General features: G+C 39.3%; 1 protein-coding gene across 1 annotated transcript; it reads right to left on the bottom strand.

Annotated features, from left to right (window-relative positions):
• Positions 1-5,288: 5,288 nt before the first annotated feature.
• LOC135629160 (probable polyol transporter 6) lies at positions 5,289-6,950 on the bottom strand. The gene is made up of 2 exons (XM_065136349.1): positions 6,818-6,950; positions 5,289-6,721 (listed from the first exon to the last, which is right to left on the bottom strand). The coding sequence occupies exons 1-2, from the start codon at positions 6,918-6,920 to the stop codon at positions 5,289-5,291; spliced, it is 1,536 nt and encodes a 511-aa protein (XP_064992421.1). The 5' UTR covers positions 6,921-6,950.
• Between the last annotated feature and the right edge of the window lie 6,872 nt (positions 6,951-13,822).

Raw genomic sequence — 13,822 nt, 5'->3', positions numbered from 1 at the left:
CTGGCCAGGGTCATTCGGGTTGAGAGAGAAAGAGTTCTCCGGGAGAATCCGATTAGAGCGAGACTCAAGTAGAAACCGTATGGGTCTGACAGCACCATGCTCGATATACGGTCTCTGGGATATTAGATGGATGAGGGACTATAGGTACATGGTAACTGAGGATAGACAGGTCCAATGGATTGGATTCCCCTATATCGTCTGGGGACTACGGCGTAGTGGCCTAGTACTTCCGTAGTCGATGAGTCGAGTGAATTATTACAGAGATAATAATTCACTTAGTTAGAAGGAGTTCTGACAGGTATGACTCACGGCCAGCTCGATATTGGGCCTAGAGGGTCACACACATATGGTAGGCATTGCGATGAGTAGAGGTTCGGATATGAGATATCCGACGGAGCCCTTGTCTTATTGGATGCAGATCCAATACCCACTAGGGAAAAGGACCCATTAGGGTTTTGACACGGGATCTCTATAAATAGGAGGGATTCACAGCCTCATAGGCTAGAGTCTTTGCTTGCCCTTCCTATTCTCCTCTCCCTCTCCACCTCAGAGTAGGCCTGGAGTTTTGAGGAGCGTCGTCGCAACCCTGCTGTGTGGATCACCGCTAGAGAGGAGGACGCTTGACCTCCTTTACCCTCTCCTGAGGATCTGCAAGGAAACAGGGATATACGATCTCCCTAGGTAACACAATCTCTATACGCAGTTTTGTGTTTTGCGGATTTTACGCACCAATCTTCGCACGACGACGAACATCTTTTTGGGAATCGGGGATTTTTGTTTTCTTGTTCTTCCGCTGCGCATATGATGTCGCCCCCATGATTTCCCAACAGACGTTGTCTAGAAGATCTTCTCAACTGAGGTTCTGTTGAAACTTGCTCTCCTACTTCTTCTTGCTCAACATGTCCTGCAGGTAGATCAACATCAGGCTCTACACTATCTTCCTGCACATCTCCCCCATCACTCTGATATACTGGAGGAATAACTGGGTCACAATTTGCTAATCCTTCTGCAGAAGTCTTGGCTGGTGCCTTATTCTTCAAATCTTCAAAGGTTTGATCCTCAAAGAAGACCACATCTCTGCTCCTGAACACCTTCTGGTTTTCTGGATCCCAAAGCCTGTAACCAAACTGATCATGTGAGTAACCAAGAAAAATACATTCTTTAGACTTACCATCCAGCTTGGACCTCTCATTATCTGGAACATATGCAAATGCATGACAACCAAACACTCTCAAATGCCTGTAGGAAACATCTTTCCCTGACCATACATGCTCTACAACATCACCATCTAGGGCTGTACATGGTGATAAGTTGATCACATCAACTGCAATCCTCAAAGCCTTATCCCAAAACCTTTTGGGTAGCTTGGCCTGTGAAAGCATACATCTGATCTTTTCCATGATGGTGCGGTTCATCCTCTCTGCAATTGCATTATGCTGAGGTGTACCAGGAACTGTCATCTCATGTTGGATCCCATGTGACCTGCAATAGTCATTAAACAATCCCGTATACTCACCACCATTATCTGATCTTATGCATTTCAATTTCCTTTCTGTCTCCCTTTCAACCCTGGTATGAAACTCTTTGAAGACATTAATAACCTAATCTTTGGTCTTCAAAGCATAGGCCCAAACTTTCCTGGAAAAATCATCTATAAAAGTGACAAAATAAAGTGCACCACTTATACCAAGAACATCAACAGATCCACCAGGAGTTTTTGTCCTCAAAGGACCACATACATCTATATAAACACGGTCTAAGGCATGCATTTTTCTAGACAAAGCAGCACTAGCAAATGAAACTCTATGTTGTTTACCAGCCAAACAATCAATACAAGGGTTCAGATGTATACCTTTAGATCTGGTAATACCTCTCTCTTGGAAAGAGCTTGCAGCCCCTTCTCGCTCATGTGTCCCAATCGCCTATGCCACAACTCCATACTGAAGTCTTTCTCTGTAGCATTTAACTGCTCACCATAAGCTTTAGCCTACAACCTGTACAAAGTATGACATTTCTTTCCACTAGCTATAACAAGAGAACCCTTACTGAGCTTCCATTGCCCTTTGTGAAATCTGCTTTCATACTCTTCATCATCCAGTCTTCCAACTGAAATTAAATCCAGCCTCAAGTCATCCACATGCCTCACATCCTTAAGTACCAACTTGCAGCCAAGGTTGGTCTTTAAATGGATATCACCCATGCCAATGATGTTTGCTGTGCCATAGTTGCCCATCTTGACAACACCAAAGTTTCCAGACCTGTATGTAGCAAAAAACTCCCTCCGTGGTGTAGCATGATAAGAAGCACCTGTGTCAATCACCCACTCAAGATCCTAACACACACAAGAAAAAATATCATCAGAAGGAGACAAAATCAAATAATCACCACCCTGCACTGTAGCTGTAGTATTATTCTTTGACTATGTAGACTCCACTTCTTTTCCCTTTTTCTTGTTCTTCTTAGGTTACTTACATTGGTTCTTGTAATGTCCTTTCTCACCACAGTTATAGCAAACAATATCTTTTCTTGATCTTGACTTGCTCCTACCCATACGTGAACTGCTTCTAGACTTTGACCTTCCTCTGTTCTCTGAGATAAGTGCCTGTGAATCATTCTGAGATGTTGCTAAACTCTTTCTTCTCAACTCCTCATTCAACAAACTGCTTGTTACTTGACTCATAGTGACAATACCATCTGGTGCAGAATTACTGAGGGAAACCACCAGTGTCTCCCAACTTTCTGGTAATGAACTAAGAAGTAACAATGCCTGCAACTCATCATCAAGAGACATTTTCATAGAGGATAACTAGTTAGTAATACTCTGTATTTCATTCAAATGCTCAGCAATAGAAGCACCCTCTCTATATTTTAGGTTCACAAGTTTTCTGATCAAAAAACCTTTGTTGCCAGCTGTTTTTCTTTCATAGAGACTTTCCAATTTTTTCCAAAGAGAATATGCAGAAATTTCAGTAGAAACATGGTGAAAGACACTATCATCAAGCCACTGTCTAATAAACCCAATTGTTTTTCGATCTAACCTCTTCCACTCATCATCTGTCATAGTTGTAGGTTTTGCACTATCCCCCTGCAAATGTTCAAACAAATCTTTGCAATACAAGAGATCTTCCATTCTTGGTTTCCATATCATCCAATTGTTTTCATTCAAACTAATCATACAAGAAATATTACTGGCCTCCATGTTCAAATACAAAAATTAAATCACCAAAACCCCGCTCTGATACCAGTTGATGGGGATATAAATAGGAATAACCTTTGTATAGGAACAAATACTAGAAGACCAAAATACGCAGCGGAATAAAATGGAAACACAATCAAACAGAATACCAAGATATATGTGGAAAACCCCCTTCAATGTGAAGGGTAAAAACCACAGGGCAAACTAGAGATAATCCACTATGAGAATAATGAATTTACAAATCTCAATCTCTTGCCCAAAACCCTAGCAACAACCACAAGAGAATAACTGGGATACAAGGATCACGTCACTGCCCACAATATTTTAAACCTCCCAAGTAATCACAGCAAGAGCCTACTGTAGATTTGATCTAACCTGAGATGAGAACACTACTAGATGATTGAGAACAGTCTCTCTGCGTTGTCCTTGTCTTCTTCCCTTTCTTTCTCTTCCTTTTCTGCCTTGTTCTCCTTCTTCTCTTTGGAATCTCGTGGCTCTAAAGATCTGCCTCGTTGTTGCCTTTTTATAGCTTTAATCTGCCTCTAAAACGCAACTACCACACCCCCCTAATCTTAATTAGGGTTAGGTTAAGAGGGAGTGTGGGCTGTGGGCTGATAAAGCCCACATGGGCTGAATATGGGCCATCAGCCCAACATGTGAAACATGAGATGATTAATCTATATATTAGTAGGTCTGATCTGTAGCCACCATTAATGCTCAAGAAAACATTAATTCCATTGTAAAGAAGACCTTTCGGTATCTCAATTTACTTCAACTATTAAGTTTATTTATGATACATGAATGCGACCACTAATATTTAGTTGACGTTGGACTTTGATGTGACCTATATAGAATACTTTTATATTATGTATAAAATATAGTTAATTATTAGTAGAAAAAATAACAAGGCTACCAACTCACCCCGTCAACTAAGTTGAATAACCCATCTAAGCAAAGGCATGAGCAACTCATGAAAATGGTCCGTCATTCCCTACTTGTCTCGACCTCGGGAAAATAGCTAATGAAGCTTGGTAGAGAAGGCATTGCTTTCTTGAATCGCCAGATTGTGGGTCGTCACGTGTAATCGATACGCATAATAGAGCTCGCACCATCCCTTCATGCGATTGCCAACCAGAACATGATCCCTGTAGAAATCACAGGAGTCGACCATCGGTACATGATGACCAGACCCATCCTCTTAGCTTCCTCTCGATCGTGTCATCAGTCGTCAATAATCTATTGCCCTCGACCATATTTCGTAAAGGTCGAACGCTTAATCGCATGGAGCATTAATTTTTGACAATGTGTCTCGACTCTTCGAGTACCTAACGCCAATCCTCATCCCATGTCCATTTCAGGTATGTCATACCTTGACGGACGACGTGCCTCTAGTTGTTCTTCCTTGACATAACAAATAAGAAGACATGTTTTGTAGCCATCGACATAAATAAACCTTTGATGGTATGAGAAACTCAAGAGGGGATGAGCAGCCAACCATCCTTCATCGATAAAATTAGGTATAAAAATTGGTCCTCAAAACTAGACGGGACATGCAGACTTAACCTAAACTCTCCTAAGCTCTACTAAACCCTTTCTACTTTCTCTACTAACTTAAATGTCAGAAGGGTCGGGTCGGGATATCCCACAAAGTATCTAAGAAGCGTCTCGGGGCGACGTGATGCATCCTCAAACAAAACCAAGGTGTATATCGGGATGACTCCGAACTTCCTTTGGTGGACGAATCGTACTTTGACATGATTGCATTACGAGCCGACAAAGCTTTAGGAGTCTATCTACCAAACCGACTTGGGCTTGGTAGATAGACTCGTAAAGCTTAGCCTTAGCCTCATGCTCATGCTCAAATCACACCCACACGATTCACTTCACTTGGGCTTCTAGTACAAGGAACCAAACCGTATTGCCACTCTAGTGAATGGCAGAAGGTAACAACAATTGTCTATCTACCAAATGCGCCAATGTGTAATGCTACTTAAGTTACTTGAGTCACTAAAATTGATGTGCTGAACGAAGCATCGGCTTTGTCATTTTCTATTCATTTCTATACATATCATCTTGAGGAAGCAGAATAGTATCATGAGTTGGATGATTTTAGGTGACCATTTGGAGAAGCTACATTCGCCATGACAACTCCCTCGTCCTCGGCCACTGAGCTTCCATCGCATCCCTTGCTGAAGACCTCCTCGATCCTCTCCAGGGACACCCCCTTCGTCTCGGGGCAGCAGAAGAAGAAGAAGATCCAGGCCAAGATTGCAATGCCTGCGAAGAGGAAGAAGGCACCACCGATGGTGATGGCCTTGTAGAGAGAGATGAAGGTCATGGACACCATTCCATTCATCAGCCTGTTCACAGCCACCCCCATGCTGGCTCCCTGTGCCCTCAACCTCAGGGGAAATATCTCCGAGCTGTAGACCCAGGTGACGGGCGCCAGGCCGACGGAGAAGAAGGCCACGAACAAGAGCAGGGAGGCAATGCAGAGGCCGAGCGCCCATGGCAGCGTTTGCTGGCTGTGATCCGCCATGGTGAGCCCGATCCCCAAGCTCGAGAGGGACAGGATCATCCCGGCCACGCTCGTCAGCAACAGGGGCCTCCTGCCCACCTTGTCCAGCAGGAAGGTGGCCACCAGGATGAAGGCCGTCTTGGTGACCCCCATGCCCATGGTGACGAACAGGAGCTTGCTCCTGCTGCTGATCCCCGCCTTCTTGAAGATCCTCGGGGTGTAGAGCACCACGGCTTCGATCCCGGTGGCGTGCTCGAAGAAATGGATGCCGAGGGCGGCGATGAGGATGCGCCTCACCGCAGGGGTGGGCCGGAGCAGCAACTCCTTCCAGACGCCCTCCCCGCGGTGCGTGGCGACCGGCTCGACGACGTCGTCGGTGCAGCTCTCGTCGACCCCCGCGGCCGCCTTTATCTCCCGTAGCCTCAGCTCCGCCTCCTCTTTCGTGTTCGACACCCGCAGCAGCACCTCCCGGGCGTCCCTGAGACGGCCTTGCATGACCAGCCACCGCGGTGACTCCGGCATGGCAAGAATCCCCACGGCCAGCATGACCGAAGGCACCGCGGCGACGCCGAGCATCAAACGCCAGCCGTACTTGAGCGGGAGGTGCCGCAGGAAGTAGTTGGAGACGTACCCGAGCAGAATGCCGGCGCTGATGCAGATCTCCGGGAGGGAGGTGAGGAAGCCGCGGGAAGACGGGGAAGAGATCTCCGCCGAGTACACAGGAGCGACCATCAAGGCGTAGCCGACCCCGACGCCCGCGATGCACCTCCCGGAGAAGAGCATGCCGTAGTTGAGGCCCAAGCCCATCAAGACCGCCCCTACGAAGAAGATGATGGAGGCAACGACGATGGTGTAGCGCCGGCCGATCCAGTCGGACAGCCTCCCGGCGGTCAAGGATCCGACCAACGCGCATATGTTCATGATCCCCGCAAGCACCTCCACCTGCTCATCCTGTATGTTGAGATCCTCCTTCATGAACAGCATGGCGCCGCTCATCACTCCGGTATCTGCACATCCATCGATCATCATTCAACACGCGCGCATGCATGCACGCAACCAATTAAAAAGGAACGAGATAGAGGGGGGAGGAGAGAACAGATCACCGTAGCCCATCAAGATGGAGATGATGGAAGCGATGATAGCACAGGCAAAGGCATACGTTTTCGCTCCTCTTGCCAACACACCGCTCTCTCCCTGTCCCTCCATCTTCTCTCTCTCTCTCTCTCTCTCTCTCTCTCTCTCTCGATGCAATAGCTTCTGCAATCTCTTATATATATAGACCAAAGCTCAACGACAATATCTTAATTATGGATCGGTAGACACTGATCCGAAAGTGAGTTTACGTGGAAAGAACACGATGACCACAAGCCATCCGATCTGCTGGGAGCTGTAGGGTTCTACGAAGATCCCACTGCAGGCTGGCCATCCGTTACTCGATTCTTATCCACCGGACGACTATCTCATTCGTTGTCACGTTGTGCATGTCTTGTGACCTTCTTCGATATGTCTACTATTTTGTCCATGGAATTGGAAATCGAAAACCTATTATATTTATCGGCGCAAAAGGGAGCGGTTTCTAAGATTCCTTACATCATACCGATCTCTATGGAAATGAATAGAAAATGGGCAAAAAGGATTGTGGTGTCATCAATTTTCTAGACATCAATTGGATATGAAAAAGCAAAAGATTGACTTGACATCTTTTGTTCATACGTACATGGAAAAAGCATTATGGTATTATCAATTTCCTAATATCAATCGAACATTAAAAGCAAAAGATTGACTTGCCCTCTTTCGGTCATACTCAAATGTAAAGAAAGTCAAAATAAGAATCCGGCCGACATGTCCCCCTTTGGGACGGGAACGGATAAGGCGGGCGGGGACAGTTTAGTGGACTCTCCACCCTATCTCCTAACAGTCCTCACCTATTTATATTATTATATTATATTATATATAATAATATTTATCGATAATATATATATATATATATATATATATATATATATATATATTTGAGAATTAAATCTAATACCGATAACTTTAACCGTCCAACATTAACCACTAAATTAATCTCGTTTTAAATTTTTTAATATATTTAAAAATTTATTAAAAATAATAGTAAATGTAAATAAACTATTTTATCAAATGTTCAAAATCCTAATGAAGATTTACATCAGTTATTTTTAAGTTTTTATTGCTAGACACTTCATATATATATTTTTTTACATAGGATCTATTTGCACGTGTAACTAAGCATGAAAATTGAAAAAAAAAGATTAATGGGGAAATTTATTGATTTATAGAGCTATTTGGATATATTTGATTGCATTTATATTTGTATATATTTTTATTATTTTATAATTGAATATATTTGTATTTAAATATAATAATAATAATAATAATAATAATAATAATCTATAAAATTTGATAATATTATTTAGTCTTATTAAAAGTTGAATGGATTAATTATGAGAATATAAAAAATCTATGAATGAGATAAGAATATGAGATGGTGTAGCTCTGATATTATTAATTTATTTTAATAATAATTTTTTTATTTAAAACTGGATGAATGAATTAATTAAATATATAAAAAAAATGCTGTTCCTGTTGTCTCTCTGCCTAAGTAAAATTATTGATAGCCTAAGTAATCAGAAGCATAAAATGGTTTGGCCATTGCAAGTTGATCGTTTGTGTTATGGAGTCAATCTATTATGATTGATTGTAACATTCTTCTCAATTATACAATCATACAATATGTTATGATAAATATATTTCTCGATAAAACAATTATGATAATATTTTTTCAAACAAAAAAACACATTAACTGAGAAAAATTAAGGTTGATTTTTTTATGACATTTTTTAATCGAATTATAAACATATCTCATGACATAATTAATATTATTTTGTATAATCTTAATTAAGAGTTAATCATCGTAGCGTAGAATACTCTATAAAAACTCAAAATTATGTTGGGAAAATACGACAAAGAAGATGATAAAAACACTATGGAAACAAATAACAAACATAATATCAAGAATACTTTAAGAAAGATATTTAGGCTTGAAACATATATAAACACTTTCCTAAAAACGATATTTGCACACTCTTCTCAACAAGATTGCTATGGGTTTGATGTAAATAGTTTTAGTGGATATGATAAGCCTTTAGAAGATCTGTATTGAGTAAACAATAAAGAATCTTCAAAGAGGAATTAGAGAATATCTAATTCAATCACTTGGAGAGTAAAGAAGAATATGAAAAAGATATCATAATAATTTATCCTCAAATATCTATTTATAGATATTTTATCAAAAGAAAACCTTTGAAAAATAACTACCAAAATAACTATAAAAGAAAACACCTTTTCAAATAAATCTTTTGAAAAGAAATTCTTTTTTCTTTTTATTTTGAATATTTTATAACAATCTCCCACTTGTTCAAATTTAAAATTTTCTCCAAATGATTAAATAATATTTATGAATAAAGTATTATATCTTTCGATTTGAATATTACCTCAGTGTAAGCATCACAAAGTGAAGTTGAAATCTCAAATAACATAAAAGCTTTGAATTTGTTATTCCTAATGGCAACACCGGTGATACCACACACATAAATATAATATCCTTGTATTCCTCATAAAATCTCGCTCAGCCCTAATATGGCATTGGGCTCATCCAAGTTCATGATCTTTTATGAGAGAAACTCCAACTCTCAATCGAAGCGGCACCACTTCTAAGTTCATATATGTGAAGTTCTTATAGTATCTTTATCACTCTTTGAGATACTTGTCCTAACTTGACTTAACTTCATTAAGAGTATAATTAACTCAACCCTCATTCGGTGACAACCAGCACTTTAACATCTTTAGATGGGACTCGTAAAATATTTCAAAGTGCTAAACCACTCCATATGTCAATGACTTGTTCTTACCTTTTGAACTCTTCATTTCTCATTTCATAATGTTGAGTAGGGTTACTATCATTGGTGGATCTTTCATTCAAGGAGTTTTAGCCCCATCCATTTTGATGTTGATCTTACAACTTCTCTTGTAAGATGTTTGGTGAATGGATCATCTTCCACTTGTAAAATAAAAGGAATTGTTTTTACTTTTCGTACACGAGTGCTTCTCCTTAATCTATGAGATTGCTCTCCAACCTCTTGTGAATTTGATTGATGTCCAATCAAAGGAATATTAGGTTGCTCACCAACCTTTTGAGATGTCTCCACTAGTGACTCTTCACTAGTTGGAGGATGAACGTTATTACTTGAAGTCATTAAATGTTCAAAGGACTCCACATCTTGAGATTCTATTATGATATTAGACTCCAAATTAAGAAGTCTATATGCTTTGCTATTTGAGGTATAGCTTATAAATGTACATTTGATTCATCTAGGTCCCAACTTTGACCTTTGAGGATCATTATTCTTACAATATACAAGATACCCCCACACTTTAAAATAATCAATGTTAGGTTGTCTTCCTTTCCATAACTCATATGGAGAGATCTTATTCTTTTTAAAATATGACATGCAGCCAATAAAGCTTTTCACCATAAATTATAAGATAATTTAGCATGCAACAATATAGCATTAATCATCTCTAGATAAGTTCTATTCTTTCTTTTTGCTAATCCATTTTGCTCAGGTGTTCTAGGTGCTAAACATTCTTGAATTATTTCATTTTATTCACAAAACAAATTAAATTCATTAGGAAAGTATTCTCCTCCTCTATCACTTTTTAAAGATTTAATTTTCTTCCCCAATTGATTTTCAACTTCTACTTTATATGCCTTAAAAGCATCATGTTTATGTTTCAATAAGTATACATATGTGAATCTAGACATATCATCTATAAAAGTAATGAAATATCTATTACCTCCTCTCGTTAATATGTCATTTAATTCACATATATCAGAATGTATTAAGTCTAACAAATTAATATATCTTTCAACACTTTTGAATGATTTCTTCATTATCTTTGATTTAACATATATTTCATATTTATTAAGACCATCAAAATGATAATTTATTAAACCACACTTAACCATTCTTCTAATGGTGCTAATTCCAATATGTGCTAATCTATCATGCCATAATGAATAAGAATCAACAATACAAATAGAAGCAACATCTTTATTAAATTTAGAATCATTGTCAACAATAGATAATTTGACCATTCCCTCGGCAGAATAGTCTTTTCCAACAAAAGTTCTATTACGGGATAGAATTAATTTTTCGAATTCAAATACAGATTTAATTCCAGGTTTGCTAAGGAGATTCTCACTTACTAATTTTTTACTCATATCCGGTACTTGAAGAACATTAGTAAGAGTGACTTTCTTACCTGAAGTGAAAGTGAGTTCCACATTTCCCTTGCCAATCACCTTAGAACGAACTTCATTTCCCATTTGAATCTCTTGCCCTTCTGTGACTTCTTTTTAGGTCTTGAAAAGTGCCTTATCATAGCAAACATGGATGGTAGCACAAGTATCGTACCACCAACCAGAAACCTTGCCAAATATGACATTCACTTTGCTCACCATAGCGATTATATTATCATCTCCCTCGACGGAGTTGACTTCCAGTTTCTGACCCTTTTTAAATCTGCAAACCCTAGCAAAATGACCAGGTTTTCCACAAACAAAACAGCTTCCGCTCTTTGGCTTCTTAAATTTTCTTTGATCCCTTTTGAGGCCAAAATGATTCTCCTTATTTTGTTTACCTTTATTGGAATTCTTAGGCCAATTTACAACATTTGTTTTTATATTGCCAAAAGAGTTTTTACTCTTGTCTCTCATCCTCGATTCGAAGATGTTTTTGAATTTGCTCCAAAGTGATATCCTTGGAGTCATGTAAAATCTTTTTCCTATACCCTTTCCAAGACGAAGGCAACTTGGCTATTATAGCCCATACTTGAAAAGGTTCAGGAAGTTCGATTTTTTCAGCCTTCAATTGATTAACAATGACCTGCAACTCATATACTTGTGCCAAGATTGGCTTGTCATCCACAAACTTGTAATCAAAATATTTAGAAATTAAAAATTTCTTTGTACCTTCCTCCTCAGCATGATACTTGAATTCCAAAGCATTCCAAATTACTTTTGCATATGGTTCCACCATATAAAGATCATAAAGTCGATTCGAAAGAGCATTGAGAATGTGTCCTCTACACATGATTTCATCTTCAATTCTCTTCTTTTGTTCAGCCTTGACTTCATCGGTGTCATCGTCGGTTGGATCAGGAATTGGTTGAAGATTTGGATTAAGCACATAGAAGATTTTCAAAGCAGTCAATATAAACTTCATCTTGTCTTGCCAACGGGTAAAATTCGTTCCATTAAAACAATCCAAACGAACAAAATTTTGATTCAATAATTTGATGGTATTTGTAGCCTCCATGGTGAATTTGTATAAACTCACAAAATATCTTTTTTAGATTGTTAGGAAAATACGACAAAGAAGAGGATAAAAACACTATGGAAACAAATAACAAACACAAGATCAAGAATACTTTAGGAAAGATATTTAGGTTTGAAACGTGTATAAACACTTTCCTAAAAACGATTTTTTCACCCCTTCTCAATAAGATTGCTATGGGTCTGATACAAATAGTTTTAGTGGATATGACAAGCCTTTAGAAGATCTATATTGAGCAAACAATAAAAAATCTTCAAAGAGGAATTATAGAATATCTAATTCAATCACTTGGAAAGTAGAGAAGAAGAATATGAAAAAAATGTCATAATAATTTACCCTCAAATATCTATTTATAGATATTTTCTCAAAAGATAATCTTTAAAAAATAACTACCAAAATAACTATAAAAGAAAACACCTTTTCAAATAAATCTTTTGAAAATAAATTCTTTTTTCTTTTTAATTTAAACAATTTATAACAAATTATTCCTTCAGATTTTTTTCAAATCATATTCAAAACTCAATATAGTAGTTTTTTCTTTCTTCTTTTTGTAAAGCATAAATAAGAAGATGAGATTTGATCTTAATATCCTGCTATTAATAATAATAATATTTTCTAATGCAATAGTTTCAGACACCACTAGTCTCTCACACACACATAGAAAACAAATAAATTTTGGAGTCCAGAAAAATCTCAACAATCAAAAAATAATTAATGAAATTATATTTCCTTATCCATTATATGTCAAGTTGGACATAAGTTCCTTCAACCTAACTCTTAAGGAACTTTCAATCATTCACACAATAAAATCACATGACACACACTAGAAAAAAAAAGACAACCAATAATTTCAATCAATTTGTAGTTAGTGGTGGATTTGATTCATCCCATTGATAATTAAGATGTCAACCAAATCAACTGACAAGATCTTATTAGAAACAATAAAAAGGGATATAAATGTTCATGTCTCATATAATCGAGCCTTCTTCGACCAACAAAGTATAATTAACACCCAAAACCTATCAAGACCCCAATTTGTTTATAGCCTGACTCAATTTGATTTCCTAAATACGATACAATCCCAAGTATATCATTGGTGACACAAACCATTGGCGCAAGCTACTTTGACTTGAACGGTCGTAGCTCAGAAGGTAACAGCTCAGCCACAACGTCAGCGTAAACCTTGAAAGACGAGAAGCGAAGCCGGACGATGGTTCACGTCTCTGATACAAGCACGGATCTCGATGCCATCGAGAAAATAGACGATCGGATCACCTCTTAGAGTTCGACGTGAACGGCTGATCTCTTGTCCGCATAATTCTCGTCGTACGAACGTTGCTGTCTTACGTGACGCCTCGCCTGCAGCGTAGCCTGGCATGTCTCAATCATAGCCGTCCACTCTTGACGCGATTCGACGGGAGGGCCGACCCCACTTCCCGATCTGCGTCGGACGGACGATGTCACGTGGGGCTCGTCGCCCCGGTCACGCCGTGGCCTCCGTGCGGGCGCGTGTCGGTCGGGGGGCGCGCGCGCGTCACCGTTGCCCGGGCTCAGCCTGTGACTTATTTAGCTGTTGGTTCGAAGAGGGATCGCGAGCCTTTCGGTGAACACCGCGCAGCTCGGGACCGAGCACCGCGTGTAGACAGGTGGCCCGTCATCCATTCTTGTACGTGCGTGGCAGAAATT

This window comes from Musa acuminata, chromosome BXJ3-1 (genome assembly GCF_036884655.1).
Source record: "Musa acuminata AAA Group cultivar baxijiao chromosome BXJ3-1, Cavendish_Baxijiao_AAA, whole genome shotgun sequence".
NCBI classification, from domain to species: domain Eukaryota; kingdom Viridiplantae; phylum Streptophyta; class Magnoliopsida; order Zingiberales; family Musaceae; genus Musa; species Musa acuminata.
Note: the sequence above shows the minus strand (reverse complement) of the source record. Positions and strands in the feature narration are given on the sequence as shown.